The following is a 26,076-nucleotide window of genomic DNA, read 5'->3' as shown; positions in this document are numbered from 1 at the left end:
ACAGGCGTTGGGGGACGTGGTAGTTGACAGGTGTTGGGGGACGTGGTAGTTGACAGGTGTTGGGGGACGTGGTAGTTGACAGGCGTTGGGGGACGTGGTAGTTGACAGGCGTTGGTGGACGTGGTAGTTGACAGGTGTTGGTGGACGTGGTAGTTGACAGGTGTTGGTGGACGTGATGGTTGACAGGTGTTGGGGGCCGTGGTAGTTGACAGGTGTTGGGGGCCGTGGTAGTTGACATGTGTTGGGGGACGTGGTAGTTGACAGGTGTTGGGGGATGTGGTAGTTGACATGTGTTGGGGGACGTGGTAGTTGACAGGTGTTGGTGGACGTGGTAGTTGACAGGTGTTGGGGGACGTGGTAGTTGACAGGTGTTGGGGGACGGGGTAGTTGACAGGTGTTGGGGGACGGGGTAGTTGACAGGTGTTGGGGGACGTGGTAGTTGACAGGTGTTGGTGGACGTGATGGTTGACAGGTGTTGGGGGCCGTGGTAGTTGACAGGTGTTGGGGGCCGTGGTAGTTGACATGTGTTGGGGGACGTGGTAGTTGACAGGTGTTGGGGGATGTGGTAGTTGACATGTGTTGGGGGACGTGGTAGTTGACAGGTGTTGGTGGACGTGGTAGTTGACAGGTGTTGGGGGACGTGGTAGTTGACAGGTGTTGGGGGACGGGGTAGTTGACAGGTGTTGGGGGACGGGGTAGTTGACAGGTGTTGGGGGACGTGGTAGTTGACAGGTGTTGGGGGACGTGGTAGTTGACATGTGTTGGGGGACGTGGTGGTTGACAGATTGTTGGGGGATGTGGTAGATAAGTATATTCAATAAAGCAAGGCAGAAGACAATAATGGCCGGGGCTATTCAGATTGGAACAGTTCTTCCCTGCTGTGGTCGGCTGACTGAGGATGACCAGGTCCCTCTCCTGACCACAGCAGGTTCCCACTGACAAATGTGGTATGAGGTTGTAATCTGGGATTGTGAGTTTGTAACACAGAACTAACAGCTCCAGACAGAACTCTCATTGTCTGGTGTTTATTTGTATTGCAGTTTATTTACATCCAGTGCTGCTGAGACACAACAAGTTCTGTCTTTTTAAAAGACACACACACACACACACACACACAGAAAACAAGATGTTGTCTGTATGTCAGATATCACACAGATATAGTCAAGCGCCTCAGGAATTTACTACTTACATTAAGTCAGGCAAACAAGAACCGGTGACAAAATGTGTTGACATCCTCCTCCTCTTTCTGTTACGTCAGACAAACAACCAACAGCTCTCCATGGGCATTGTTCTTGTTCTTCTATGGCTGTTACTGTAACTGTTTGTTCTTCTACGGCTGTTACTGTAACTGTTTGTTCTTCTATGGCTGTTACTGTAACTGTTTGTTCTTCTACGGCTGTTACTGTAAATGTTTGTTCTTCTACAGCTGTTACTGTAACTGTTTGTTCTTCTACCGCTGTTACTGTAACTGTTTGTTTTTCTACCGCTGTTACTGTAACTGTTTGTACTTCTACCGCTGTTACTGTAACTGTTTGTGATGTCACGATGCAGGATACCTTTGATAACCTCTACCTCCCCCTCCTCCTTCCCGCCCCCCCTCCCCCACCTCCTCGTCCTCACAGGCACTACCACAGCATTGAGGTCTTCACTCACTATGACCTTTTGACCCTAAACGGAACTAAGATCGCTGAGGGTCACAAAGCCAGCTTCTGTCTGGAGGACACCTACTGCCCTGACGGTATACCTGTATTCTGTCATCCGTCCTGAAAGAGATGTACCCATGAATACCGTTTGATTGTCTTACATGTACCCATGAATACCGTTTGATTGTCTCAGACGTACCCATGAATACCGTTTGATTGTCTCAGACGTACCCATGAATACCGTTTGATTGTCTTACATGTACCCATGAATACCGTTTGATTGTCTCAGACGTACCCATGAATACCGTTTGATTGTCTCAGACGTACCCATGAATACCGTTTGATTGTCTTACATGTACCCATGAATACCAATTCATTGTTTTAGACGTACCCATGAATACCATTTCATTGTCTCAGCTGGACATCACTATAGATAATCGCTAGTCAGCTTAGCACAATTGCCGATTGTCGCCTGGTATGTTAGCCAGTTCATCTCGAGTTAGACGTTATACTTACTCAAAAACTGGAGAGAGATTCTCTAAAGAAAGAAATGGGACTGGTTGACTTCATGGAGGGAGCGTTTATTTTGTCCATCAGGGCAGATCAGCCTGGATGTTCACATAGAAACACCCACCTCTGCTATTAAGAGGACATTCTGGGCAATGTCCAGCTCTGGAAGGGACCAAAACCTTCTAACTGCTCTGAAGGCGTGTGGCTGGTCAGTCATTATAGTCCTGCAAAGCTACGTGTAGTAATGAATATTCAATAAATGCCTGACTGATTACTGTCACGGAAACAACATTCTGTCCAACTGCCTGTCAGTGGTCGTGCCGCGGTGTTCACTGACTCGGCGCTGGCATGGCGACCGAGGCGAATCCCAGCAGACTTGACCTGTGGCTGTTGTCCACAGCCTTAACACGAACCTTGGCCTAAGAGGATTCTGTTTCCCTGGCAACACGCAGGCATCCAGAAGCGCTACGCCTGCTACAACATGGGGGAGCAGGGAATCTCTGTGGGCTGCTGGGATACCTATCGTCATGACATCGACTGTCAGTGGATCGACATCACCGACGTCAAGCCTGGGGAGTACATCTTCCAGGTTAGAACCCAAACACACACACACACACACACACACACTGCGTGGACACACCTAGGAACATTAACTACCACAGGCAACGAATACACACTGAACACACACCGACAGTACACGTCAACACGCACGCGTGTGCGTGCCGAGGAAACTCATTAGTCAAAGCTCAGTGGATAAACGGCCCGCTGTCTGTATTTAAACTGACAAAGAAACAAAACGATAAAAAGCTCCAAATATATAGCCGTGCGTTTTTTGTGTTTGGAGGAACTACCCTGTTCTGCTCAGTAACCGTGACGAGAGGAATAAAAAGCGACACGCTCTATAATTTAAGCGTTAATTGGTCTCGGCTGAGTCTGCACACATCGGTCGTGTTGGTTCGTGCGTCTCTAGGTGCGCGGCGAGAGCGAATGCTTTGGATGGAAGGATTTGTTGAGCCTGTGTTCAAGCACAGCGACAACCTGACATTAGTTCAGAGAAAGGCTTGGCTCGTCCCCGTCAGTTTGGGGGCTGTCAGCACATTAACACTGCTAGCTGGGGAGGGGTTGGGGGTGGGCTTATTCTGTTTATCGTATACTTTGGTATAATGATCCTTTCTGAACGTTGGTCTTTAACGCGTAATCGAGGGGTCTCCCTTTTTGTTGGAGCCACAATATTTTGGGTTGTTTTTCTCGGCGAACGTGGCCAAATGTTTCTGCCGTCCTTCAGCGGCGCGCTTTGATGTGGTAAATCTGCCCCGTCGGCCTTCTGCGAAAATCATCACTATGACACACACGCACACACACGCACACGCACGGAGGCTGTGTCATAACCAGACAGATCAAACACGGGCCGATGACACAACTACCTCCTCTGTCTGAGTCGTCGTGAGGTTGCCCTGGAAACACTCCTCAACCCTAGTTAAGTCGACAATAAACTGTGCGACTGAAGTGAAAAAGTGTGCGTGTGTGTGTGTGTGTGTGTCTCTCTCTTTTATGCTGGCTCAACTGGGCGTATATTTGTACCGGGGCCAAAGTCGCGGGGAGGCAGTGACAGACGTTTTTAGGAGCAACAATATAACTACCGTACACGCCGCAGTGACCGTCTGTGATTGCGCTGTCATTTGGGAGCCAGCTACCGACCACTGCTGGCCACGGACACACTCAGCCTGGCCTCAGCACGCATGCACACGCACACGCGCGCGCACATGCACGCAACACAATCAGAAGAATCAGCACAAAAATAACATTCACAACCTGTCTCACGGTGCAGAGTGAAAGGCTGTAAAAGAGCTTGTATTACGGCCTAGTTGAGATGCCACTGTTTCACACAGAGCTTATAAACTAAGTGCCACGATAGGGGCCCTTGTTACTGTGCCAACAGACATATATAAAGTCCGCCAGGCCAGATATTAAATAATATTTCTTTTTTATAATTACGAATAGGTTTAGGATAGATTTTCATTTGGTTTTTTTTGTCATTAGATGTTTTTTATGGAAAGATGAACCATGTGCGTTTGTAGAAAATGAAAGTGCTTTTTTTTTGGGGTAGAAAACTGTGGTTAGTTTTGCCTTTCATGTGTGAGGCGGTAAAGGCCACGTGCATGTTTTTATTTATGTGAAACAGAACAGTAAAAAAAATAAAAATACCAACCAACCTACCATGACTACGTTTTAATAATAGGCTGACTGTTTTAGATCAACCAAACACGGTTGTCATAGTCTTCGACCGGAGTTGGCCGTTTACGTTCCATCTGAAGTCTGTGTGTCGTTCCTCTTCGTCTCCTTGACGGCTCCTTCATTTCCTTCTTTTATTTATTATCATATCATTTTAATTGTGTTTTTCTTTCAAGTGTGTTGAGACGTGGCGAAAGGCACTCGGGGGGGGGGGGGGGACAGTGATTTGAGTCACGGATCTAGGATGATCTTTACCCTGCTCTCATCCCAACCCGTCGTTAGGAGACTCACCACAAAACTCACTATAGGTGTAGGAGCAGAGCATCATCCCACTCCTTCATCCCACTACAACAAATCATCCTATTCATTCATCCTACTACACCTACATTCCATTACTTGATCCGACTACAGTCCATCATCCAAAAATATAAAAATCCCCAGGGTTACATGTATTGAACCCTACAGAAGTGATGGCCACACAAGGCTTCATTACCGTTATTCTAGCAGCAGGATATTGTGCTAGCAGCGCTAACTCAGATTTTATTTTTCAAAATAAAAGCCATCATTGAACTATGTAAGGCATTTTATAGTGAACAATCTAGTGTGTACATTTTATGTTTAATGTCCGTTCCAATGTTATTCTTGTATCCTTTTTCACAGACTAGATTGTTAACTATATTGCCTCATAAACATCAATGATGGCTTTTATTGTGATAAAGACAATCTAAGCGCTGCCAGCATAATATCCTGCTGCTAAAACAACACAAGCCTGGAGTGGCCATCGCTACCCCACAGACAATGTCTACCTCTCACCTATCCTTGGCCCCTTGTCCCAACAGGTGGAGGTTAACCCTTCGTTGGACATGGCCGAGTCTGACTTCCAGAACAACGTGATGCGTTGTCGCTGCAAGTATGACGGGGGGCGGGTCTACCTGTTCGGCTGTCACGCAGGTGAGGGGCTGACCTAGCCATTCGATGTAAACGACACACCGTACTCTTTATCACTCCATTCTGTCCGTCAGTCATCTCTACTACCAATGCCTCTGGTCTTTTCTCTTAGTCTTTCTCTCCCTTGTTTATTTTTCTTAATGTTTGCCGTCTGTCCCTCTCCATCTCCTCTCTCTCCTTCTTCCTTTCTTTCTCTCAGGTGATGCATACAGTCCAGAGGTGGAGGATCTGTTCGAGCACCAGCGTCAGATCACCAACAATTTCCTCTAACCGACAGAACAAAAGAACCACCAGTAGAATGTCTCCGTCCAACAGGAAGATCGATGAGAGACTTCGGCAACCACATATCAACTAATGGGAGGTCTCAGGACATTTCCCTGACGCCACACCTGACCTCACCCAATCAGGGAAGAGGGGGCATGAGGATTACCAGGAGGCTTGGGGTCAGAGTGGACCAATGGGAGGGGGGAGGGGGGGGGGGGGGCGAAGAAAGTGTCACCAAAACGTCGAGCAGGCATTGCACCGCCACCATTTAGTCATCACGTCAGAGAAAGGGATTGAGAGAAGAGACCAAGGGGAGGGATGGGGAACGTGAGACCTGTTAAGGACTTCTGGGAGATTGTGACGTGTTTCCTGGTTAGAGTTGCATTGGCCCAGTTTGTCACAGGTGTCAGAAATCACCATGGTAACAGGATTTGGAATTACTGCATAAATACTTGACGTCGTGAAATAAAACTAACTTTCACCTTCTCAAACACCACACGCTACACAGGAAAACAAGATAGATCCCGACGTCACGGTTGTTATGAACAGTGGTTCTAAGGGACATAATTAGACGGCATTGTGTTGACAGTTAAGCACAGAGGTTCAACATTTAAAGCAGATATTCCGAAAAATGACAAAGTGTGTATATATTGTATAACATGGTCCATTAGTAGAGGTTGTCCCTGTCAGCTAAACACTGATTTTAAGTTAAACTCAGACAGGTGGCATGGTTATAGATTTCCAGGGTGACTTCCTTCGTGCACGCATTTCGAATTCTGCCAATGTCTGTGTATGATAATGCCGTACAATTCATTCTACCGTAAGATGTCTCCGATCTCCCAAAACTCAGTCGTGGTCTTTGTCCAAAAGTAGCACAATGCCACAGTCCGACACACGAAATCCACGAATTCTGAAGATGCAATATGATTTCGATTTTGGATGTGGTCATTAAGCCAGACATATAGTATTTTGACAGATGAGTATGGTGGTTCATTATCCATCAGCAGATGACCTCTATGGAAAATCCACAGGATTTTCAGCCACAGAATCTCTGTATTAGCATTACAGGGTAACTTCTTTCTTGGGCAATTTTCTTGCATGTTGTCCATCCAATTCAATCTACTTTAATAATAACGTAAAAAATGAGTATTTCAGTATTTATGCGTTACAAGTCAGTATTCAATATAATAACAATAAAAATGTTTTGTGTGTGTGTGTGTGTGTGTGTGTGTAAAAGACAAAGATTTTTAATGGTGCTAACGTCTTGCCTTTTTTATTTTAAATAAATATTTTTATGTATTGCAATTGTTTTGTCATGTACAGTTTTGTCTCACTCCACCTAGGTTGGTAGGTCAGTAACTGTCCTTTTATGTATTTTGGACTTGACACGTTTTGTCCCTTGATTTCAATAACTTCAAAACGATCAGGCGTTCCAGATAGCCGGTTGAGAATATTGCCGGAATGAGGGCAATACCACCTCGATATCTCGAAAAACTGAATTTTGGGAAGTTACCAGATTTATGTTCTATATTTTATTAATATAAATGGTGTACTTGTCCAGAGTCTGTGTTAACGCCGTGTGTCCTCACCATACAGGCGGAGTGTCTGCGTTCCAATCAGTTCCCTACACACTACACAACGTAAAGTAGTGGCCTATGTGTTAGGGCGTTGTTTTTATTTGTACCTACAGTATACATATTACACCTGCAAAAACACCTGACAATGGTATGAATTAATAAAATATTTGGTTTCCAAACAAATATTTTGCCATTGGGTTATTTGATTCTGCGGTACAGAACGTCATGATTCATAGTTTCATCAGCTATATCATGTACATTTAAAATCCTAAATATACACCGTGCCAAATTAGGTAAAGAATTCCTTCTTTCTATGAGAGCCGAGTAGATACGTGGCTGTGATTTACATCCTGACCCAATGTCTGTGTTTTACTGTAGTTTCCAACCGCACGCTGGTAACTGTCTGCTTTTACTAAACAAATTAGGGCATACCCTAAATACGCTGCTTAATTTAGCTGCTTTTTCCTTAATGTGGTGTGTGTGTGTGATTAGTGTGTTTAGGTCTTGGTCTATAACTACAGCTGTTATATTGTAATGAGAAAATGCAGCTAATTTAGGCCATATGGAAATAAACAGGGAGTTAAGAATACATCTGACATACCATACATTCATTCCTTACCTTCAGCAGTTGTGGGCCCTGTTCATGAGGCACTAAACAGAAGAAAGTCTCAAACACAGAGTCAACCTGTACATTATGATGTCCTCATAGTCGTTTTCCATTTAAAAGTGTTTTTTTGCTACAGTATAATGAACATTGCCCTGGTCCGCTTAATACTGAACATGCTTTTAAAGGAGTCTCATGGAGAATACAGGAGAGAAACATGGTCAATGTAGCACACCAGGATGTGAAACTTCAAGTAACGTGTTAGTCTTTAAATCAACAGTGTCACGGTCTAGAGATGGGTCTTAGCAGTTTAAAACCTTACTAGAAACAGGAAGAGGACTGAGCAGTGTAGAGATACCTCATTAGAAACAGGAAGAGGACTGAGCAGTGTAGAGATAACTCATTAGAAACAGGAAGAGGACTGAGCAGTGTAAAGATAACTCATTAGAAATAGGAAGTGGATTTAAGATACCTCATTAGAAAGCGAAAGAGGATTTAACAGTGTAGAGATACCTCATTAGAAACAGAAAGTGGATTTAACAGTGTAGAGATACCTCATTAGAAACAGAAAGTGGATTTAACAGTGTAGAGATACCTCATTAGAAACAGAAAGTGGATTTAACAGTGTAGAGATACCTCATTAGAAACAGAAAGTGGATTTAACAGTGTAGAGATACCTCATTAGAAACAGAAAGTGGATTTAACAGTGTAGAGCAGAGGTCTCAAACCGGTTCCTCGGAGGGCCGAGTGTCTGCAGGTCTTCACTCTCATCTTGGTGCTCGATTAATTAGGTCACTAATTGATTCGTTTCTACCCCCACCTGGTTGTTTAAGTCTGAACTGGGAAACAATTGTTTAAAGGAAAACCCAAAAACCTGTAGACACATGGCCTTCCGTGGAACCGGTTTGAGACCTCTGGTGTAGAGATACATCAGAAAGAGGAAAAGGAATGAGCAGTGTAGATATCTCATTATAAACAGGAAGTAGATTTAACAGTGTAGAGATACCGCATTAGAAACAGGAAGTGGATTTTACACAATGTGGAGATACCTAATTAGAAACAGGAAGTGGATTTAACAGTGTAGAGATACCTAATTAGAAACAGGAAGTGGAGTCAGCAGTGTAGAGACACCTGATTGGAAACAGGAAGTGGAGTCAGCAGTGTAGAGACACCTGATTGGAAACAGGAAGAGGACTGAGCAGTGTAGAGACACCTGACTGGAAACAGGAAGAGGACTGAGCAGTGTAGAGACACCTGACTGGAAACAGGAAGAGGACTGAGCAGTGTGGACATACAGTCTTTGGAAAGTATACAAAACATATCCCATAATGATGAAGTGAAGACACGGTTTTTGAAATGTGTGCGAGTTAATTAAAATGTTTGAAATATCCAATTTCCAATAAGTTTTCAGACCCTTTATTCAGTGCTTTGACAATGGCCTATTGGCAGCAACTTCTTGTGTTTGCCTCTAGCAGCTTTAAACAACTTAATTGGGGCAATTTCTCCAATTGTTCCTTCTATATCCTCTAAAGCTCTGTAAGATTGGATGGATCGATTACCCTGAGATCTTCAGGTCTCTTCACAGATGATCAATCGGGTGCAATTCCAGACTTCACAGGGTCATAGGTTGCTTAGGAACACACTGAGTGTCTGACAAACCACCAAAGCCCACCCAGGCCTACAAAATTACCCAGTGGGCCCTGGGCGGGTACGAAAGCTGGCATCTGTCGTTCGAGTTTGTGCGCGTGACTCAGTGGGTTTCGAGACGGAAGATGAAAGCCAGGAGCGCAGCCTGTCTCGTGACACATCAGCCTCGGGCGGTCCCGCCAAAACGAGCGAGTGATGGCGCGTGTGTGCAGCGTTGTGGCTACGGCGTGTGTGTCAGCTCCTCATAAAGACCAAAGCCCAAGATTATCACGGCCCCGGCCACAGATCTCACACGACGCCGGAGCGGGCCTGCAGTTCCTCAGGGCGTCTCGCTCGCTCTCTTCTCACCCACCGCCGTCAAGTACTGGCTTCTGTAAAAGCAATGACTCCAGCGTTCAGACACCAGCCTCACACGGAACGTCGCATTGACAGCTGGGCAGGGACTCGCTACGGACACTGGAATGGAACTGATCGCAGGTCAATCGATAAAGGTCACACAAACACACTGGGGGACAGGCGGGGGAAGGTTAAAAACATGTTTTATTAAATCACAAATAAGCAACAAATCGTGTTCACCGAACCATAAAAAAATAAAAAATAAAAACGTTCACATACTTAAGGTTGAAACATCTTCAGACTGGTATTTGGTATGTAGACCCTCAATCCTCATTCTGAAGCTGCGAGAGAGCAAAATGTGCCATCGATCTGACAGTGAGATTGCAGATCTAGGATCAGTTTGAACTTTAAGATCACAGATCCTGAGATGCATTGCCCCTGAACAGAAAACAGTGCCGTAAAATGACCAGATGCTGGAGGAAGATAAAAGACAACATTCCTAATTACGATTATTTTAATAAGACAAATGAAAGTAACATAAATAGGTAAAAATGTGCACCTCCCTATCAACTGGTAATAAAACAACACAAAAAACAAACAAAAAAAAATAGGATTTGAGCGGGCACAAACATTTCAGTTAGAGACAAATCCAAAGTTCACCCGGAATCCACATTTCCTCACTCCTATTAAGCAAGGAACAATCAGAATATGGATTCTGGTTCGCATTCTCAATTGTCTGGAACTGAAATGCAACTGGAACTCAGCTTTTGGGAGAATGTATACGCCCTAATCTCCCAACCCTGTTCATTAGGTCAGGGATGACGAAGAAGATGACGAAGAAGATGACAAGAAGAAGCTTCAGACAACACCTCCTCTCGGCTTGGGCTCAGTTCTGCCACGACCCGGTTTCCCGAAAGGTTCGGTTAAAGCTATGAACGGAACCTCTTCGACGCTTTTAGGAAAGAGGCTCCAGCGGTCTTCTGTTCAGTCCAGCTGGGCTTCAGAACAGCTGCCCTCTGTAGGGGGGGGGGGGGGGGGCGGGGTCAGGGAGAGGGAGGCGGGGTGAGTGTAGCCCCCCCCCCTCCACAGTGGAGGGAGGTAAGGGGTTCCCTTCAGGCCAGACCTTCCCAGGCGTCATTCCGCTGTTTAGCCGCCAGGCGCTTTTTCTCTAGGAGAGGATGGAGACGGCATGTTGACGCCAACGCACTGACCAACACAATTTAACAAAGCCAACAGGAACTCATAGGTTCTTATTTCAGTCATTTGGCAGACACTCTTATCCAGAGCGACATACATTCATCTTAAAAATCACACAATTCAGTGATACTGAATGGATTAGCTGTTCTACTGATCACCAATCCCACCAGTAATTCATATTAATACCAATACTTGTCATTCCAATGCCTTATTCTGGTTACTGAAAACATTTGGAATGTATGTGTACATCCTGATTGACTGGAATTTAAATGAATGGACCCCTTCCCTGGCTATAAGCTTACAATCAACAAATACTATACCATAAATACCCCATTAAAGACTTCCATTCACATTCTTTTCTACTTTGTCTTATTTAACTGTCTCAGTACAGATTACATAATTATAAATAATAATCCAAAACATAAGGACTTAAAGGAGGGTTGATTTCCTAACCTTTACGGTAATGTTGTCAACTTTAGTGAACGAGAATTAGTAACACAAAAAGTGGACCACCCAACAACGGACTGGCGGGTGGAGGTAAAACAGCTACGGGGGTTGGCTCTTTAGGGCTGCTGAATGAAGCCACACGTGATCTTTGGTGAACACAATCATCCTTAGACTGACTGTCATCACAGAACCTTGTGAAGGTTCCCACAGTCAGATCGATCTAAAGGAGAACATCCTGAAGGTTCCAGGGACAGCAGTGAAGAGGTCATTATGCCGGGAACAGAGGCTTTTTTTTCTCTCCACTTTCTCAACTTCCTGCTTCGGCCCTCATCTTGTTTCTCCTTCTCTCTCCCTTATGGCCAGATAGTGGACTGGACCATTTGTCTTTCTCCTTCCCTTTCCCTCCTCCTCCCTCCCTCCAGGCCAGATAGTGGACTGCTCCCTATGGCTTTTTTAATGTATATACTTATATCCACTAGGAGGGACATGTAAGTATATAAAACCGGGAAATGATAGAGTAGAGGTTCTGCCCGGCAACACAGGGTGGTGAGGGAGGACTACGGAGACACACACACACACACACAGAGACACACACACACAGAGACACACACACACACACACACACAAGACACACAGACACGCACACACAAGACACACAGACACACACAGACACACACAGACACACACAGACACACACAGACACACACAGACACACACAGACACACACAGACACACACAGACACAAATAGCAAATTATGAGGCCAGGGGAAGAAGAATTGCATTTCAATTTCATTTTTTGTCTTTGAAGCTTTTCTTTACTGCTTCAAGTCCATGATTATCTCTGACCTTTTTTCCAAAGTTGCATAGTAAAGGACGTAGTCAGCAAAACTTCAAATTAATAAAAAGAATAGTGGCAATAATGACCTTTTCTTATTTTTTGTGTTCTTACTTTTATACTATTCCACAGTGAATATTGCACTGCATGTATGGAGAAAAGCATTTCACTGTACTAGCGGCCACGACGAATGTGGGAAATGTAACTTGAAGAGGTCAGCAGGCTCCCCCTAGTGGCAGGAACACGTACCAACAGCCAGCTTCAGTTGTTGTTTCCCACCAAAACCCAAAATACACTGCATTTACTGCATTGCTTGTAAACAATATAATTGTGGGTCTAGCAACAACACAGTTTCCAATTACGTTGCAAACAATAGCTTTGGATTGATTTATTTACTCAAGTACCTCGAGCATCTTGGAGTTTCTTTCTCTCCGCCTCACGGTCCTCTTTGCTCTGGGGGCTTTTGACTCCCAGCGCCCCGATAACCAGCCTGCGGGCCAACGCTGCGCTCGTCTGGGGACGCTCCTTAGCAGGAAGCAGGTAGTCTGGGCAAAGGGAGAGGGAGGAGCCAAAAAGTGGATGGACGTGTTTGGACACCCCAGAAGGACCGAAGGAGACAGAGGACATACAAACGGACGGAGAGGTGGGGTGCAGTACCTGAGCAGCTCCGTGCCTTGGCCCTGGTGGTGACGGAGGACTTGGAAAGAGGCCGCACCTTCAACAGAGGGTGTTTGGTTCTAAGAGCCTCACGAGCTGACAGAGAGGGAGGCAGAGAGGGAGGCAGAGAGGGAGGCAGAGAGGGAGGCAGAGAGGGAGAGGGAGGGAGACAGAGAGAGAAGGGAAGGGGACACCATAAAAATCAAGCCTCTCGATAGTCAGAGTTCTGATCTAGGATTGGCAGATAACGGTGATTAATTATTGTAGAGTCTCTGTCATGTGTGTGTGTTTTAGGTCTAACTATATTCAAATGTTCCAATGAGTATAGTAAAACCCATCATGGGGACCTTTTGCCGGTCTCTGTGTGCGTGCGTGCGTCACCTGCTATGGGGCTGTTGAAGAGACCCAGGACGTGTGTGTCATCAATCCACTGGACGTCAAAGCCTCTCACTCTGTAACACATTACGGGGAGAATCAGGGCCACCTGCTGAGGAGAGCACGGGGCTAAATGTGCAAGCTTAGGCAATGGGACCAGCTAACATGTAGCATCAGCTAACATGTAGCATCAGCTCACATGGGACCAGCTAACATGTAGCATCAGCTAACATGTAGCATCAGCTAACATGTAGCATCAGCTAACATGTAGCATCAGCTCACATGGGACCAGCTAACATGTAGCATCAGCTCACATGGCACCAGCTAACATGGGACCAGCTAACATGTAGCATCAGCTAACATGTAGCATCAGCTAACATGTAGCATCAGCTCACATGGGACCAGCTAACATGTAGCATCAGCTCACGTGGCACCAGCTAACATGGGACCAGCTAACATGTAGCATCAGCTAACATGTAGCATCAGCTAACATGTAGCATCAGCTCACATGGGACCAGCTAACATGTAGCATCAGCTCACATGGCACCAGCTAACATGGGACCAGCTAACATGTAGCATCAGCTCACATGGGACCAGCTAACATGTAGCATCAGCTCACATGACACCGTGCCAATTATTTAAAGAACCGGGAACTAGCGATGTTGTTTTATAGGGCACTGGGAGAATGAGTGGAGTGTTTTACTTCCTGAACCAGAATCTTGTCAATGCGGGGGGTCGGAGTCGGCCCTCTCAGCAGACGCTAAATTCTTTCATGACGTCCTCAGAGCTGTCCTCACTACCTGCTGAAAACGGTGCCTGCGACGGATACACTCCCGTTACATGTCCGCCAAGGCGTTTCCCTGACAACCAGGAGCCTGAGGGCGTGCGCGCCCCGGCGGAGGTTCTGGACTGTGACTGCCGCTGGAATTTTGCACGTTGGGTGGGAGATGGACGGGTCTGCAAAGGACCACGCCAGCAGCGAAATGTTGCCACGGCGACCAACAAACCCCAAGTGTTTCTAACTATTTAACCTAAAGTAGTAGGTGTTTAATAAACACCTGACAGGGTTTGGGAGAACCAAATTCATTACTGGACAAATCTCAAAGTCCCTCCCCATTTGCTTGAGTGTTGCGAACAGAGGTGTAAAAAGTACAAAGTAAAAGTACTCAACTGGGTTTGGCTGTGTTCACCACTTTTGGGAAGTATCTAATTAAGATCTAAATAACCAAGTAAAGGGAGTTCAAAACTAACTAGTGATCAATTAAATAAAAAGGAAGAGTGTAAAATATCAATTAAGGACACTGATGAGTTATGAACTATGTTTACATGGTTACATTTAACCCTTCTTTAGGAACTTCCCAAAACTGGTGAACACAGCGGAGTACTTCTACTTTGTACTTTTTACACCCCTGGTTACGAACATGCCGTGGTGGTCATGGAGAACCGCTGCGGGCGGGGCCAACTAAAGATGAAGAGGAAGGCAACAGAAATCCAGTAACTCTCTTTTTGGAGGGGTTGGAGGATTCCCGGATTCCCTGCTATTCCCCCATAATTCCAAGAGGTCCCTGGGATTTCTGGAAAATGTGCAGACATTTTGATCGTTTGAGGAAACATTTTGAGGAAAGGCTGATACATACTGATAGGCCTGGAAGGACTTGACCAGGTCTTCGGTTTTAAACTCCGCAGGGAAGTCGTAGATCTCTACGATGTGAGAAAGCTCGTCCTCTCGGAGCTCAGTGTCTCCATCTTCCTGTCCATCCCGGTCCATGTTGTAGTAGTCAAACCTGTCCTCCTGCACCGCACGCTTCTTCCTCCCCTCTTTTACGGCCAGCTGAAGCGGGTTGGGGGGGCGGGAGAGGGGACCGGTTAGCCCAACCACCAGTTACAGATGAGGCTAACTAGTTAAAGGTGTCTACACAGAACACAAACAGCAACACTCTACAACTGCACTGATTTCACAGGTTACATTTCAAATAAGAAGAATCAGTCAGTTGAGACCCAAATATACATACTTAGTGCTTGGGAAAATGCCTGGGAACATTTTAAGTGTGAAAATATTAGGCATGTTCACCTTATGTACCAGGACACACACTGCTTATCACAGAACTCATTATATGTACAGTGTGTTACTAATAATAGTAATATTATAATAATGCTAATGACTGAAATAAGTACTAACAATATGTTCGCTACCGACTAAAATAAGTACTAACAATGTATTCACTACAGACTGAAATAAGTACTAATAATGTATACGCTACTGACTGAAATAAGTACTAATAATGTATTCGCCACCGACTGAAATAAGTACTAATAATGTATACACTACTGACTGAAATAAGTACTAATAATGTATATGCTACTGACTGAAATTAGCATCAATAATGTATACGCTACCGACTAAAATAAGTACTAACAATGTATTTGCCACCAACTGAAATAAGTACTAATAATGTATACGCTACCGACTAAAATAAGTACTAACAATGTATTTGCCACCGACTGAAATAAGCACTTATAATGTATACGCTACTGACTGAAATTAGCATCAATAATGTATACGCTACTGAGTGAAATGAGTACTGATAATGTATATATTACTGACTGAAATAAGTACTAATAATGTATACGCTACTGACTGAAATTAGCATCAATAATGTATACGCTACTGACTGAAATGAGTACTGATAATGTATATATTACTGACTGAAATAAGTACTAATAATGTATACGCTACTGACTGAAATTAGTACTGATAATGTGCACATGCTTGCCACTAATAACAGAACCTGCCGGCCCGGCCAAAGAATCAGCAAACCACCCACCGCCTCACCTCCTCCAGTACATGGGGGTCTAAACACTCCCCTTCATCATCAAACAGTGCGTCCCAGCTCTCCTCCACATCCTCCTCAGGGCCTGCCTCGGTTCCTTGCCCAGATCCCTCCTTCCTCTCACTGTCACTCCTCTCCTCCTCCTTTCTCTCACTGTTACTCCTCTCCTCCAGGCGCGTGTCCACCACTTCATCTTTCCCCTCGGCGGCTGTACCGGCCCCCCTCTCCCCGTCTCCTTCCACCCTCTCGTCTGGTTTTGCGCCACTGTTCAGGACTCCGTTTGCCTCTCCTCCTTCTCCCCCAGTCTTCACCACTTTGTCCTTCTTGTTCTTGGCGTTCTTTCGGGCCTTGTCCGTGTAGCGAGGCCTGGGCTTCGGTTTGCCGTCTCCCGGGGTTTGGGCTTTGTCTTTAGGGCCATCCTGCTTCTTCTTGGGCTGGTAGAGGGGCTTGTCTGGCTTCTTGTTGTGAGCGATGGGGGTCTGGGTTTGGGCGGTGTTCTCCTGAGGTTGATCCCCGTCCATCACCACACAACCAACCTAAACGGAAAAGGAAACTGTTCAAGGCATGGATCCCGAATTGCACACTACAGACTTGTCAGTGGTCTACTTAGTATGGATATGGAGAAGGGCAGCTCATTTTGTTGTTTACTAGCTACAACACATGTAGATAAAGCTGCCAATCTTCCTGGGTCCACATTAGACAGATAAATAGGGCACAATATGCACGTTATACATCAGGGGGAGGCATGATATTCCAAGCTAGGTAGTTACACAATAAATGTGTCCGTGCCTGCCAAATTAACATCTAACAATTAAGGCCCCGGCCTCAGTCACAGTGAACGTAGCGTCCATCGACGCCCTGACAGCTAGAACAAATCTAAAATTGTCTCAGGTAATGGATAATGCAATGTCTTATAACAAACCAGTAATAATACATTACTACAATCGAATTATCTGTTGTTAACTGAAATGATTATTATACATCTAATCATAAACGGGGTTTTGACAGAGTTGTTCAATGTCTCCTGTTTATGCATCCCGATACAATAAATCCGCTAAATAGCTATTACTGAATACACTAAAACACAATATATACATTCTACAGAATGGTTTCGTAAAAAATTTACATACATAATAATTTCACAAGGAAAGTACCTTAATCCGTAGTATATCACTCAGGTAGCTATGCACCAAACGAACAAGTGACCGCCGGATGTTTAGAATGAGAAAAGAAAGTCGCGTGTGTATGACGTCATTCATTCCTAAAACAACGCCACAAACGCTGCTGGTGGTTGTAGTTCTATCGAAAAAGGACAAGTCATTGGTCGAACCGCCGTATATATATTTTTTTCCAGCCTGGTTGGATAACCCCTTACACAAGAACTTGCGTAAAGCAACAGCATCGCTTGTGTAAGAATATTTACACAGTGGTACAATATTCAGCAGCTTCTCAGCAGGGAATTTCCATAACCGACGGATAGAAGCATTGCAGTCCTGCAGAAAACTGGTTTAAGGTAAGAGTGTGGCTATTATTTCATAATTTTTCAAATCAATGAAAACCAAGACACTTGCACGGTGATTCATTTTAGACGCATCCTGTTGAAAGAGGATCCAGCGCCTCTCCTCTCAGTTTTGGATTGTCTTGGTACCTGTTTGCCAGGGAGGTGCCTTTCAAGATAAATATTTAAAAAGTACTTTTCACTGTTTGCAGTGTAAAACAAAGACAAAAAAGAGAATAAAATTCACGAGTTTATTCATATCTCATTGTCATGCTGTATGAGCATCAAATGTGGATCCCAACCATGGATACTAGGACCCCTGTGGGTACATGGCCTGTCCATACATAATATGACTTATCATGTCTTATTAGTATCCTATTACTTCTTTGTTCCCTGAGTTAGTTGGTACTAAAACTCATGTTTGGTACTAAACCTCATCCTCTGTGTGTGTGTTTGTGTGTGTCCGTGTGTGTCCTCTACCAAGTTGTTGTGATGATGCTGCGTTGGGGGGGGTGTTTTCCATTGCTCCTCCCCCTCCTTGCCCTGCTGTGTGGGCGTTGCCTGGCCCAGAGCGCTCAGCCCATGTTCCGGTCGGTGACGGAGAAGGTCCTGCCCCCTGACGACCTGCACAACCCCACTCAGCTGAACTATGGGATGGCCATAACCGACGTGGACGGTAACGGAGACCTGGAAGTGGTCGTGGCAGGGTGAGGGGGGGGGGGGGGGTGTACAAACCGCCATTTAGGAATTCACCAGCAGATGTTTACGTTAACTTTTCAGTCATTTCGTAGAAGTTCTTTAGGGTTACGCGCCCTGCTCACCGACACACACATTTTTAACCCTTGTCATCTTCGGTAGCTGGCCCGGTGCGGTTTCTGGTAGGCTGATGGTCTCTACTTCCTGGTCTTTTCAGGTACAACGGTCCTAACCTGGTTCTGAAGTATGACCGTGACCAGGGCAGGCTGGTGAACATCGCGGTGGACGACCCCAGCTCCCCCTTCTACGCGCTGAGAGACCCCGCGGGAAATGCCATCGGAGTGACGGCCTGCGACGTGGACGGGGACGGCCGCGAGGAGATCTACTTCCTCAACACCAACAACGCTTACTCTGGTAAATAACAACGACACCCGACATCAGCGTCGAGAACGACTGGAACAACGTTGTCATGGGGGCGATGTGTTGTGTTTTGACGACAAGGTCGGGCCACCTACTCTGACAAGCTCTTTAAGTTCCGTCACGGACGCTTCGAGGACCTCCTGGGGGACGACATCAACGTGCGCAGAGGAGTGGCCAATCGGATGGCAGGGCGCTCGGTGGCGTGCGTGGACAGAAAGGTTTGTCCAACTGTCCCTTCATGCATCCATCCATACTGTCTTTATCTGTCTGTCTGTTTCTATTGTCTCTGTCTGCTCTCTCTCAGGCCCCATCTCTCCCTCTCTCTCTCTCTCCCTCTCTCTCTCTCTCCCTCTCTCTCTCCCTCTCTCTCTCCCTCTCTCTCTCTCCCTCTCTCTCTCCCTCTCTCTCATAGGGAACGGGGCGATATGCTGTGTATGTGGCCAACTATGCCAGTGGAAACGTGGGACCACATGCCCTGATTGAGATGGACGAGGCGGCCAGTGACCTGGGCCGAGGCGTGGTGGCCCTGTCAGACGTGGCGGCGCAAGCCGGGGTCAACAAGTACACAGGTACCGGAGACGAGCCGAATGGAGGATGAGAGAATGAAGGACAAGTGAACAGAGGACAGGTGTTTGGTGGTTGGGGAGGGGTTTTGAGTGTGTGTGTGTGTGTGATGGCGGGCCTGTGTTTATATATAGTCTGCTCATCTCTTCCCACCAGGTGGGCGTGGTGTAGTGGTTGGACCAATCCTGAGCCAGAGCAGCTCTGACGTGTTCTGTGACAATGAGAATGGACCTAACTTCCTGTTCCGGAACAACGGGGACGGAACCTTCACCGACATGGCTAGACAGGCAGGTGCGTGTGTGGAAGAGTCGGGGGAAGTTTCTCTTAGACTACCAACACACAGTATAAATCAGTCTTTTTCTAACCTACAGTACATTACAGGTCAGTGATTTGTTGTCAGCATACATGACAGTTCAGTACTTTATTATTATTGACATAAACAGTAGAGTAGCACTTATTTTTCTTGAGAGTAAATGTATACCATATTTTACCATATACAAGTTATTGCCGTGGTCTCTGTGTAGTAGTTCTAAGGACTGCGTTGTGGCTCCCCCTTCAGGGCTGGAGGACCGATTCCAACATGGCCGCGGCGTGGCCCTGGCAGACTTCAACGCCGATGGGAGGACTGACATTGTCTACGGCAACTGGAACGGCCAGCACAGACTGTACCTACAAGATGACAACCAGAGATTCAGGGTGAGGGGGGGGGGGGGGACAGATGAAGAGAAGGGTACGTGATTGGAGGGATTTAGAAAAAATAAAGAAGAGGAAAGGAGAGGCTGTCTTATGGGAGTAGAAAGGAGAAACTGGGAAGGAGGGACTGTTTAATGGCAGTAGGGAGGAGAAACACGTATAAACCCTCCACCCTCCCCTCTCTCCCTCCCTCTCCCTTGCTCTCTCTACCCGTCTCTCCGTCTCTCTGGTCGCGGTCCTCCTCAGGACATTGCCAGCGCTGCGTTCTCGTCCCCGTCACCAGTGCGGACAGTCATCGCTGCAGACTTCGACAACGACCAGGAGCTGGACGTCTTCTTCAACAACATCGCCTACCGAGGATATGCCCCCAACAGGCTCTTCAGGTACTGCGACCCTCGACCTCTGACCATTTACCTCTGTGTGTTTTTAGGAGTGTGTGTGTGTGTGTGTGTGTGTGTGAGAGGGAGAGAGAGGTGGGAGGGCAAGGAATCAATACAAATATGCAGCATTTTGTTGAATGAACACTGACTGAAGACCGAAGGCACATACCAGGGTCCACATTACCACTTGTCCAGAGTGTTTTATTCACCACATTCAACCAGTTAGTAGGTCACACACCAGCTACAGCCATTCACATTAGCAGGGTTGGGTAGCTTTTTAAATGTAATCCGTTGCAGTTACAAGTTACCTGTCCACATTCGTAATCAGTAACATACCTTTTTGATTACTCAAACTCAGTAACAGAATCTGATTACTTTGAATTACTTTTAGATTACTTTCATATTAAGAGGCATTGAAAAACAAATAGGAATAGCCTATAACCAACTGAACACGTTTTGCGGGATCATAGCTGGCCAAAAACGGAATTCGCATTTTATCTTATAAGTTGTGTAGGCTACAGTGCCTTTGGCAATGGCTTTCTAAACCTTTGCATTTTACTTCAATATGATTGGGCTATATCTCTACATTACACGCTAAAGGTTTGTCAGATATTCAGTCATTCCAATTAATCCAATAAACCTTGATCTTCCAGAATATTTGTATCTGAACATAACCCAAAATCTAATGATAGTTTAGCCTGTTCTGTTGTGTTTTATTCATGTTTTTAATTTCTTCAAAACAATGTTGAAAAATAAATGTCAATTACTCAAAAAGGGTATTGACATTGTTGTATATAGAAATTAAGATATCCGTAGCTTTTCGCGCATTAACTAAATCTGCAGTAGTCTGATGATTTGCTCCACAACCAACATTGTCAAAATGTTGCAAAACCCCCGGCTCGCGAATGCGCGTTTGCAATTGTGAACACCCGCACAGAAATAAGATTTACCCACGCGAACGTAGACTAAAATTATTATGTGATGGATTTTTGAAAGAAAACTTTGATTATAAATCTGCACTCTTAGCTTAAAGTAAATGACGTCAGCAGGCTATTTGAACCAATGAACACACTTTTCTGAGATGCAAAACAAGCAGAATCACATGTCTACCTGTATCAACGGAGTTGATGTGGCCACGTCAAATGCAAATAATCATCCTTTGGCTGAGTGCTTCCCAAAACACTGTTCCTCCTCAAATGTCGTGGTAATTTCCATATCATGTTTTATCTTGAAGGCTGCGCCATGTTACAGCTGTCTTACAGATAGTTGCCTAATCTATTAAACAATTCCTGTAAAAGTTATTTGGTGCAATTCATCCTGGCTGTGTTGTTTGGTGCATTTGACAAATAAACCTTGAAACTTGAAAAAGATATAACACCAGGTAGGCCTATTGCCTATCATTGTTCTGAGAATTATGCGTGGAGTTGATAACTAAATAACATTTCATATGACTCTTTTACCAGCCATTCAACCAAATTTTGTTTCAAATAACGATGTTTTTATAACATTAAATAATAAACTCAAACATACAACTCATAATTATTTCGCGTAAATATTCTTTTCAATTGAAGTAATCCAAAAGTAATCATAATTTTTTTTCCAAAGGTATCTGTAATCCGATTACAATACGTTTGTTGGTTACGTAACGGTTTACAGTTGCAGTTTTTTTGTAATACCTAGTGTGCAACTCTGCACATTAGTTAGCTAACTAGCGAGTAGAAACTATGTAGCGAGCCTACACATGCGCTAGGCAAGGCAAGGCAAGGCAATTTTATTTATATAGCACATTTCATACACAATGGTCATTCAAAGTGCTTTACATAAATATCCATTTGACAGAGGTACTGTTACAGAAATAAGAAATAATAAAAACCATACATTATCTAGTTAGCTAACAAATATAGTGCGTGTAAAAACAATATATATGTTGGTGATTGTGATCGAGTGTCTTGCCAGTAAGTGTCATCCATAATTCCATGACGACCACAGTCCTGAGTAAGAAAGATAAGGGAGCAGGAGTGTTCTGTTTCCAATGTGTGTGTTGCCTCCCTGCTCCTCCAGGGTGACCAGGAGGACCGGCGATGACCCCCAGATAGAGGAGCTGAACGTGGGGGAGGCGGCAGAGCCACAGGGTCGGGGCACAGGTAACCACCCCACCCCTCTGTTATACCTGGAGGTCCGGGTGTCGGATGGGGTTTGTTATTTATCAATGTCAGTTGGTGTGAAGACCTGGTCAACTGGAGTGTTTAATATATCTGTTATTACAGACCTTCATTTACTACAGTGATAATGAGATTTCATCTCCACAGTGTTGAATATATCTGTTATTACAGACCCGTCTGTACTACAGTGATGAGAGATTTAATCTCTACAGTGTTTAATATATCTGTTATTACAGACCCGTCTGTACTACAGTGATGAGAGATTTAATCTCTACAGTGTTTAATATATCTGTTATTACAGACCCGTCTGTACTACAGTGATGAGAGATTTAATCTCTACAGTGTTTAATATATCTGTTATTACAGACCCGTCTGTACTACAGTGATGAGAGATTTAATCTCTACAGTGTTTAATATATCTGTTACTAAAGGCCCTTCTAACTGCCCATCATATCCCAACCTCTTGCCAGTTTCCCTGTTCTGGGTTCCAGCTCAATGAATGCATGTGGTTTTAGTGGTTAGTGCTGAAAAAAAGCCAAGTCACAACACCCTTGTATGTTTCCGGTGTTAACCGATCTCGGTGTTTGGGCCTGCTGATTGACAGGTGCCACGGTAACAGACTTGGACGGGGACGGTCGGTTGGACTTGCTGGTGGCACACGGGGAGAGTGCCTCTCAGCCCATTTCTGTCTTTATGGTCACTCAGGTGAGTCACTGTCTCATCACCGCCCCCTGGTGGCGCGGGCCCCATCACCTCAAGGGGGAAGGGGTTCATGATCACATAATTTTCATCACAGGCTGGATGGGAGGATGGATATTTAGAGGATCTGAACACGACCAATGACATAACCCAGCTTATCCCTTCTGGACCCTCCCTCACAGGGCTCGTCCAATCACTGGCTTCGTGTGATCCCTCGGACGCGGTTTGGCTCTTTTGCCCGCGGGGCCCGGGTCACAGCCTACACCAAACAGAGCGGAGCTTTCACCCGTGTTATTGACGGCGGGTCGGGGTACCTCTGCGAGATGGAGCCCGTCGCCCACTTTGGACTGGGTAACTTGCTGTTCAGTTTACGCTTGCTTCCTGCTTCCTGTTTCTCATCACGTGGCTCATGTGCTCGTGGAGATAATATAAGATTTTGACCGGCGCAGTCTACACAGTAATGACTTTATTAAACCAATCATAACTTTAACATCTAGAGAAGTTTATGGGGCTTAGAGACCATTTGGAAACGGGCACATTGCCTGATGACAGGAAGGGCTTGGAATCATTTGGTGAAACATTCTGCTTTTCTTTCCCTCTGAACCTCTTTTAAATGTTACTAATTTGAAAGGATGAAAAAGCTTAGGAACAGTTCAAGTCATTAGACACTAAATTCTGCACTTTTCCAGGTTAATATAAACTCAAGACATACATTTAAACCATACATAGAGAAATCATAGGGATATTGACTGTGTGGATGCATGTGTCTTCTTTTCTTCCCACTTGGTCACAGGCAAGGATGAGGTCACAGTAGTTGAAGTCTATTGGCCGGATGGTCGTTCCGTGGCCCGCCTACTGCAGCCCGATGACATGAACTCTGTGATGGAGATTGGCTACCCAAAAGAGGGGGAGGAGTCAGGACTAGCCCCTGATACCCAGGTACGCAAAGCGAAACATCACTATGACCTCTGACAGCCAATCAAGGATCAGGAACTAAATTCGTTCCCATGTTGCTATGGATACACAACTGTACTTCAGGGTTGTTAACATTTAGTAATGGTAACATCTGAAATCTCTGTAGTTTCTCTCTTTAGAGCTTCAGACGTAAAACAACTGTTATCTTTACAATCATTTGTTTACCGTTAAAAATGTTGGGACCAAACTACGTTCTGAATCCTCTTTTTCAGTGTGGAGACGGATTCATTGTCAAAAATGGCCACTGTGCAGGTATCCAGATCTGTCTTCTCTTGAGGAATAGCGGAGATATCAAATAACTCATGTAATCATCATTATGTACAAATGTACACCTTGTTAACTATATTTTTCTGCCTCTTCTCATCTCTCTCACTCTTTCTCTCTATCTCGTTTCTCTGCTCCTCTCCTCCTCCCTCTCAACCTCCTCCGCTCCTCTCCTCCTCCCTCTCAACCTCCTCCGCTCCTCTCCCACTCCCTCCCTAGCTCACTCGGCAGGCCTGTAAGTTCACTGAACGCCACAGCCCGCAGAACCAGTGGCGAAACTGAGTCTTGGTCTACCAGATGGCAACAGATTTTCAAGATTAACTAGTGCTCTGACGGGTGTCTGAGACACATCATGTCAGTTGCTGTGCTTTGCTTTTCATCTTTCTCTGTAGATCAGTGGTTTGCTTTTGTTGACCCATGTTGGCTATTTCATTTGAACATTTTGAACTATACAACTTGATGTATACACTTTGAATAAACACGTAGCACAAGGGAATTTATTTTTGAAACACCTTCCTCCAACTTTCCTGGGATGAAAATGGCGACACCTGGTATACAATTCCATATCATCTCTCTTACCAGTGTGACACCTGGTATACAATTCCACATCATCTCTCTTACCAGTGTGACACCTGGTATACAATTCCACATCATCTCTCATACCAGTGTGACACCTGGTATACAATTCCACATCATCCCTCTTACTGGCGTGACCCCTGGTCCAGTCCCCGGACAAAAATGTATGTCAGCCGCAGGGTGGCATATTCAACATATTCAGTAGGTTTATTTTGTTCTGACAGCCAAAGCTCATATGGTGGAGTGGTGTAGGATCCCTTCCAGAGTGTTCTCCAATATCACTAATCATTTTGGGAGAAAAGCTCTGTGTCAGGGTAATCTTTGCGAGTATTGATGGTGAGTATCATTTTGTGTGTGTAATACACTCGTAATTTAACAAATATGTAATTCAGGTTGATTCCATTTAAGTGCTGAAAATAAATTCCAAATGTTATAAAAAAAATCACAATATAGCCCATGTGCTGTCTATGTTGGCCTTCAGGCCGTTGATCTGACAGAAACATGAAATACTCTGGAAAACACAGGTACTCCAGTGGCTCTCTTCATCCATGTGTTTTCCTGTAGTGTGACAGTGTCTTGTTATCAACATTGTGAGACTTCCTCAGTGAGATTGAGATCTTGACGATGGTTTGTTTCCTGGCGATGGTTCACCGCTCATATCGCCAGGCGACATCACCCTCCCAATGTCTGCTTTCGCTTCTACATGATTGGCATGATTGCTCAATCGCATTGATGTATATACTGTAAAAGAAATGTGGCAACATAACCAAGCTGGTTTTATATCATATATTTATTTTGGATTGTCAGTCAATCCTGTGGGCCATATTGTAAATAAACTTAAAGGTTATTATAACTTTAATGTTGTTAGAAATATTACTGATTTATTCTTTCAATATCATCTGTTAACTTGTACGTGAATGGGAGCATTCAACATTGCAGTCCTTAAAAACCTAGAGGAGACTGACTTATCTGCAAACACCAATTTTTTTCACAATATTTTTCTCAATTGTGATGCTCTCAAACACTGTTTTGTAGATTTAAAAAAT

At 44.9% G+C, this 26,076-nt stretch overlaps 3 protein-coding genes across 5 annotated transcripts in view; 2 read left to right on the top strand and 1 right to left on the bottom strand.

Annotated features, from left to right (window-relative positions):
• The window catches only part of LOC105006857 (lysyl oxidase homolog 4), a 28,588-nt gene extending 22,819 nt beyond the window's left edge, over positions 1–5,769 (top strand). The window contains exons 12-15 of the mRNA XM_029121898.2: positions 1,623–1,738; positions 2,606–2,742; positions 5,225–5,336; positions 5,533–5,769. Coding sequence (XP_028977731.2) covers positions 1,623–1,738; positions 2,606–2,742; positions 5,225–5,336; positions 5,533–5,603 — 436 coding nt within the window. The 3' untranslated portion in view covers positions 5,604–5,769. The remainder of the gene's footprint in view (positions 1–1,622; positions 1,739–2,605; positions 2,743–5,224; positions 5,337–5,532) is intronic.
• A 4,457-nt stretch (positions 5,770–10,226) lies between these two features.
• Positions 10,227–17,394, bottom strand: r3hcc1l (R3H domain and coiled-coil containing 1-like). 3 transcript variants are annotated; one of them, XM_034294177.1, is made up of 7 exons: positions 17,258–17,394; positions 16,106–16,639; positions 14,910–15,103; positions 13,279–13,349; positions 12,898–12,993; positions 12,645–12,785; positions 10,227–10,777 (listed from the first exon to the last, which is right to left on the bottom strand). In XM_034294177.1, exons 1-7 carry the CDS (start codon positions 17,360–17,362, stop codon positions 10,746–10,748), a joined length of 1,173 nt encoding a protein of 390 aa, XP_034150068.1. In that variant the 5' UTR covers positions 17,363–17,394; the 3' UTR covers positions 10,227–10,745. The 3 variants fall into 3 exon arrangements, with proteins under 3 accessions (XP_034150068.1, XP_028978285.2, XP_028978286.2); XM_029122452.2 differs by lacking the exon at positions 10,227–10,777 and adding an exon at positions 10,784–10,929; XM_029122453.2 differs by lacking the exon at positions 10,227–10,777 and adding an exon at positions 10,784–10,929 and having other exon boundaries at positions 17,234–17,318.
• A 7-nt stretch (positions 17,395–17,401) lies between these two features.
• Positions 17,402–25,452, top strand: crtac1a (cartilage acidic protein 1a). The gene is made up of 14 exons (XM_029122451.2): positions 17,402–17,616; positions 18,086–18,308; positions 18,515–18,711; positions 18,799–18,935; positions 19,130–19,286; positions 19,438–19,572; positions 19,841–19,977; positions 20,221–20,357; positions 22,416–22,498; positions 23,121–23,221; positions 23,398–23,566; positions 24,009–24,154; positions 24,403–24,442; positions 24,674–25,452. Exons 2-14 carry the CDS (start codon positions 18,094–18,096, stop codon positions 24,691–24,693), a joined length of 1,674 nt encoding a protein of 557 aa, XP_028978284.2. The 5' UTR covers positions 17,402–17,616; positions 18,086–18,093; the 3' UTR covers positions 24,694–25,452.
• The last annotated feature ends 624 nt before the right edge of the window (positions 25,453–26,076 follow it).

Source organism: Esox lucius, chromosome 9 (genome assembly GCF_011004845.1).
Source record: "Esox lucius isolate fEsoLuc1 chromosome 9, fEsoLuc1.pri, whole genome shotgun sequence".
NCBI classification, from domain to species: Eukaryota; Metazoa; Chordata; class Actinopteri; order Esociformes; family Esocidae; genus Esox; species Esox lucius.
This window is presented reverse-complemented; position numbering and strand designations above follow the sequence as displayed.

Bases quoted from the DNA above. Each gene is read 5' to 3' on its own strand.
- r3hcc1l (XM_029122452.2), bottom strand. From the start codon at position 17,362: ATGAATGACGTCATACACACGCGACTTTCTTTTCTCATTCTAAACATC. The intron at 13,350-14,909 runs GTATGTATCAGC...AATGTGTTACAG, and splicing joins AAGTCCTTCCAGGCCTATCA to AGTGAGAGGCTTTGACGTCC. The intron at 12,994-13,278 runs GTGACGCACGCA...CCTCTCTGTCAG, and splicing joins CTTCAACAGCCCCATAGCAG to CTCGTGAGGCTCTTAGAACC.
- crtac1a (XM_029122451.2), top strand. From the start codon at position 18,094: ATGATGCTGCGTTGGGGGGGGTGTTTTCCATTGCTCCTCCCCCTCCTT. The intron at 18,309-18,514 runs GTGAGGGGGGGG...TGGTCTTTTCAG, and splicing joins CTGGAAGTGGTCGTGGCAGG to GTACAACGGTCCTAACCTGG. The intron at 22,499-23,120 runs GTAACCACCCCA...GCTGATTGACAG, and splicing joins GCCACAGGGTCGGGGCACAG to GTGCCACGGTAACAGACTTG.